The sequence below is a fragment of the Pteronotus mesoamericanus genome, unplaced genomic scaffold (genome assembly GCF_021234165.1).
Source record: "Pteronotus mesoamericanus isolate MK-2021 breed Mesoamerican mustached bat unplaced genomic scaffold, CSHL_Meso_final scaffold_1066, whole genome shotgun sequence".
NCBI lineage: Eukaryota > Metazoa > Chordata > Mammalia > Chiroptera > Mormoopidae > Pteronotus > Pteronotus mesoamericanus.
In genome coordinates this window covers 215,123-220,747 of record NW_026555299.1, presented here as the reverse complement: position 1 = coordinate 220,747, position 5,625 = coordinate 215,123, and the positions used below count along the sequence as shown (strand labels likewise).

Genomic DNA, 5,625 nt, shown 5'->3' with positions numbered 1-5,625 from the left:
AATAAGATTATATGATACTTATTGTATAAGTTTTATATCAAGTTACACAGTAAAAAAATATATGTAGAGAGAGACACCAGAAATACAACCAGGATTAAGAGCAGTTCTCTGAATTGTTACCCAATAGCTGATTTTTATTTTGTACCTTTCTGTATTTTATAGGTATTTAAAGAAAAAATAATTTAAACCTGGCTTATTGCTTTTAAAAAGATTGATAGGTCAAAGTTGATGATGAAATAATTCCCCAATCTGTAGAAGAAATTATATATAACCAAAGTATCACATGAGACATTACTTCACCTAATTGCTCTACCTGTGGCCTCCAAGGCAATACTTCAGTGATATTCTCCAGGGCTAACATCCCTGAGGTCTTGGTGGCATATATGTGTAACACGGTTTGGTGTTAGGATTCAGCTTTTTGGTCTTTTCTCTCTGTCATCTGTAAGTTTATAATAGATTAGAGAAAAAAGTCATTTCCCTTAAATATTGCAATATACTGTAGACTCCTATTAATATTTTTACAGGGTTGTTACTATATAATTTTTAAAGTTGAAATCTCAGCAGGAACTTTTTTGGAGTTCATTAATTTTAGCAAAGAAGATTTAGTAAATGAGTAAGTCAAATTTTTCTGCACTCAGGTGAGTGGATTCAATCTTATTTTATTTCACTTTAGAAGGAAAGTAATGTATACCGGTAATCTTTGCAGGAAGCAAACACATGTTGCGCAAACTGCCAGAATACGTACTTAGCCCATGGCAAGTATTTGAATATTCACTGACCTACATCACTAGGACAATTTCAGTGTTTGTTGATCACAATATCCTTATCCTTCTCTTTATATATATGAACTTTAATAATAAAAAGAATGATATGTTATATCATTTGTCATTTATATATATTGTGTGTGTATATATATGTGGGTAAGAATGAGATGAATACATATCAGAAATTATATTTATTCTTTAAATTAAATTTATTGTGGTGACATTGGTTAATAAAATTATATAGGTTTCAAGTGTACAATTCTATGATACATCATCTGTATATTGCATTGTGTGCACGCCACCCAAAGTCAAGTCACTTTCCTTTATTATATATTTGACCCCCTTTATGCTTTATTGCCCCACCTCCTTCTCTTTGGGTAATTGCCATACTGCTGTCTGTGTCTATGACTTTTCATTTGTTTGTTTTCTTGTTTGTTCATTTGTTGCTTTCAGTTTTATGTCCCACTTATAAGTGAAGTCATATGGTTCTTGATTTTTTCTGTCTGACTTATTTTGCTTATCATGATATTCTCAAGGTCCATCCATGTTGTCGCAAATGGAAATATTTCATCTTTTATGTCTGAGCAGTGTTCCATTGTGTATATATATATCTTCACATCTTCCTTGTCCAATCATCCATCAAAGGATATTTTGGGTATTTATTTTTGATGGTGATCATTTCCCTTTCAACCTGGAATGTTCAGACATTGTCATAACAGCCACAAAGATCAATACATATTTTTGGAAAAAGTAAGCAAAAATGCACTCTGTTGTGGAATTTGTATTTGATGAGTTTTATGTGAAGTTGAAAAACACATTCAGGATATTATAATAAATATGGTGAAAGATCAAACCAGAAGTATAAAAGCAAAGGGATTTGAAGGAACAATTGAAGAGGAAAGGTACAGGAAGATGTGAATGATATTGCTATATATGCAGGAAACCTTTAAGTGCTATGTATGATCATGGAGGATAAAGGCGTAATAACTGAGTGAAGATGATGGAGGGTTTTCATTCAACTCATAACAAGACCTAGAATTTTAAATTCTATGTGGAATGACTTTTCCTTTATGCTGAGTGTCATTTCAGGTTTTAGTAAGTAGTCAGGGAGTGGCTTTGAGAATAATCGCTTATGACAGCCGAAAAAGGCAGTTGAGGCATTTTGGAAGAACATAAAACATCAAAAAATATTAATACATCCTTTTCCCTCTACATGTCCTTATTTTCTGCTACTTCAGGAAGATTAGGTCCCAGGGGATTTCACTATGACGACTTGCTTTGTAGGACTCGAGATATGTGCGTCAGGGCATAGTGAGTTTATAGAGTGGTCCTGATGAATAGGCAAGTCTAACTTCTCTAGAATTTTTGTAAGCTTTTACCCTGGTACAAGTATATAACATTCTCAATGTTTACTCACTCACATAATCACATTCATTTCTTCAGTAAATGTTACTGAGTACCTAGTCTGTCCTCGTACCTATTGTCACATCTTTGGTTTTGCAAATTTTATTTTATTGTGGAACAATGAAGAAAATAATAATTGATACAAAATAAGTAAAATATGTATTATGTTACAAATGTGAATAAATTTGGTATTCCTGAGACTTATAATTATTGATAAAGGCATAGTTAACTGTATGACTATGGTTTTGAAGAATGTGTCAATTGGAGATAAAATTATTGGCAGAGATCAAGAAACTTAGAGAAGACGGAATTGTAAGGATTATCTTTATGTTTACCAAACATTCTCAATGCCACACCAAATAAAAGCCACACTGGAATACCTAAGGAACAGTGCCCCGAGTGTAAAGGGTTTGAGGTAGGCTAAGTTCACCATTTAATGGTGATATAGTAGAAACATCTCTGGCATAATAAAAATAAAATAATAAAAATATTTTTTCTAAACAAGTTCCTATAAATACTATAAATTACAATACACCAAGAAAGAGTAACAGATTTTTATAATTTTCTTTTTTTCACTTTCTTTCAATTTATTTTTTATTTTTTGTTTTTTTAATTTATTTCTTTTCAAAAACATTAAATTTATTTTTTAAATAATTTTTTAATTGATGTTCAAGTACAGTTTTATCCATTCCCCCCTCCCCATCCTCCTACCTACCCCATCCCTGCCCCACCTCCCACCTTTGGCATATATGGCCAATCAAGTGCATTATTCCTCTGCAGGAGATATCTAAATTAGGGGGAGAGAAATGTGTGACCAACTATAAGAATGTCTCTAGAAAGGAAAATTCAGAAATAGCTATAACAAGCCCTGGCTGGTGTGGCTTAGTGGATTGAGTGCTGGCTTGTGAATGAAAAGGTTGCTGGTTCAATTCCCAGTCAGTCAGGGCACATGCCTGGGTTGGGGGCCAGGTCCAGGTCCCCAGTTGTGAGTGTATGAGAGGCAACCACACATTGATGTTTCTCTTACACTCTTTCTCTCTCCCTTCCCCTCTCTCTAAAAATAAATAAATAAATGATCTAAAAAATAAACTAAACGAAGTAAAAAAATAGCTATAGCAACAATAGTAATAAAGAAAATGAAAAATTGTAACGACCATTTTGCTAGGTCATTGATTTCCTTTTGAGTTCTAACTTTTTCTTGTTAAACTGGTTAGGCAGGGAAGAAATTATTGAAACTTATGATATGTATGTCCTCCAAGACAAGCATTTTAAATCAACTTATATTCAGTCAAAAAGCTAGACTGGCTCTTCCCATGATACTGTCTGAGAATACTGCGTCTTATCACTTAGAATATTAGAGAGCCAACTCTGTTTTCGTCCTTCCTTCTTTTATTATTCCATTTAGAAAGATGGTAAATTTACTCTAGAATATTTATATTAGTAAATTCTAGCTTCTGAAAAATGTAACAAATAAATGAAAGCAAGTACTTTCCACAACACTATATATATTCACTATGTCTTTCAACATTTGCTCCTTTTAATCTGGCTTATCCAAATTTTGCTTCCCATTTTTCTGAATCAACTTTCCTATTTTGTCCACAGGAACCAAGAAAACCAGAGTGATGAAGTCACCTTCATCCTCTTGGGCTTCTCAGAGTATCCGGACCTTCAGGTACCTCTGTTCCTGTTGTTCTTAACTATCTACATAGTCACTGTGCTGGGGAACCTGGGCATGATCGTAACCATCAAGATCAACCCCAAACTCCACACTCCCATGTACTTTTTTCTCAGCCACTTATCCTTTGTTGATTTCTGCTACTCTACGGTGATTACCCCCAAACTATTGGAAAACTTGGTTATAGAAGACAGGACCATCTCCTTCACAGGATGCATCATGCAGTTCTTCTTGGCCTGTGTATTTGTGGTGACAGAGACATTCATGTTGGCAGTGATGGCCTATGACCGATTTGTGGCGGTGTGTAACCCTCTTCTCTATACAGTAGTCATGTCTCAGAAGCTTTGTTCCCTGTTGGTGGGTGCATCATACTCTTGGGGTATAGCGTGTTCCCTGACTCTTACCTACTTTCTATTGGAATTATCCTTCAGAGGAAATAATATCATAAATAACTTTGTCTGTGAGCACGCTGCTATTGTCTCAGTGTCTTGTTCTGACCCTTACATTAGCCAGAAGATCCTATTAGTCTCTGCCACTTTCAATGAAATAAGCAGCCTGGTAATCATTCTTACTTCCTATGTTTTCATTTTTACCACTGTCATGAGGATGCCTTCAACTGGGGGGCGCCAGAAAGCTTTCTCCACATGTGCCTCCCACTTGACTGCCATCACTATTTTCCATGGGACCATTCTTTTTCTCTACTGTGTTCCTAACTCCACAAGCTCCTGGCTCATGGTCAAGGTGGCCTCTGTCTTTTACACAGTGGTCATCCCCATGCTGAACCCACTGATCTACAGCCTCAGGAACAAAGATGTGAAGGAGGCAGTCAAGAAATTAATCAGTACCAAATTGTCATGCTAATTAATGTAAAATGGCCAAAATTTACTTACCAACTAATTACTTACCAATTAATTTCCAAGAGCATTGAGCATTTTTGTCCAATTTTTTCTAGTATTTTTACTACTTCAAATTCCTTTTCAAAAAGTGAAGTGGTGCATATGTTTAATGTAACACCCCAGTTATGAATCATTCAACCTCTGCTCAGTTTAAATTTTAGCACATTAGTTATAAAATAATAAATAATAGTAATTAAAGCTCAGACCATTTAAATTAAGTCTTTGCACAGAGAGTTTGTTCTGTAAAGATCTCTGAGTGAGTACACAGTATCATCTGGCTTCCCAGGGGAATCTTCTTTTCTTTTTTTAAGTCATTGATGAATGGGTTTAAAGAGCTACTTTGAATATTTATAGCTTACCCTGAAGGAGTATACATCAAATGCAATATACTAAACTATGAGTTGTTATCAGACACTAAATCACTAAATTTAAAAGAAATATTTAATTCCACACAGGAAGCATTGGTACATTGTAAGTGCAAAAAAGCCTATCTTTACCCTTTCCTCCCCCCAAATCCAGATTATTGTTTGGTTAAATTGTACTTATTAATATAAATTTTATTTGCTCTTTGTGTATAAAACACCAAAAATAACAATTAATGATTGTACACTTCAGAAATAATATCATAAAATCAAAAATTGCCATTCATGCCAGTCTTGAGTTGTATGTAATATATCTGTTGTGGTGTAATAATAAAACAAAATAAATTTTCAGTAATATGTAAGGCAATATTTTTATTGGTGGATTGAATGGAAAGCCCTGCTAATATCAGCTAGAGCTTCTTGGCTAACCCGCTCTACTAGTCTTGTCTAACTGGCAAACTCACCTCTAGTCTGTAGATCTGCAAGGTAATTGAGTGGTTGTGCTCTGCGTGCTGTTGGGCTGG

At 34.6% G+C, this 5,625-nt stretch overlaps 1 protein-coding gene across 2 annotated transcripts; it reads left to right on the top strand.

Moving 5' to 3' along the window:
• The first annotated feature begins 609 nt into the window (after positions 1 to 609).
• LOC129081495 (olfactory receptor 5D13-like) lies at positions 610 to 4,704 on the top strand. 2 transcript variants are annotated; one of them, XM_054587159.1, is made up of 2 exons: positions 610 to 638; positions 3,771 to 4,704. In XM_054587159.1, exons 1-2 carry the CDS (start codon positions 610 to 612, stop codon positions 4,702 to 4,704), a joined length of 963 nt encoding a protein of 320 aa, XP_054443134.1. The 2 variants fall into 2 exon arrangements, with proteins under 2 accessions (XP_054443134.1, XP_054443135.1); XM_054587160.1 differs by lacking the exon at positions 610 to 638 and adding an exon at positions 2,402 to 2,422 and having other exon boundaries at positions 3,787 to 4,704.
• The last annotated feature ends 921 nt before the right edge of the window (positions 4,705 to 5,625 follow it).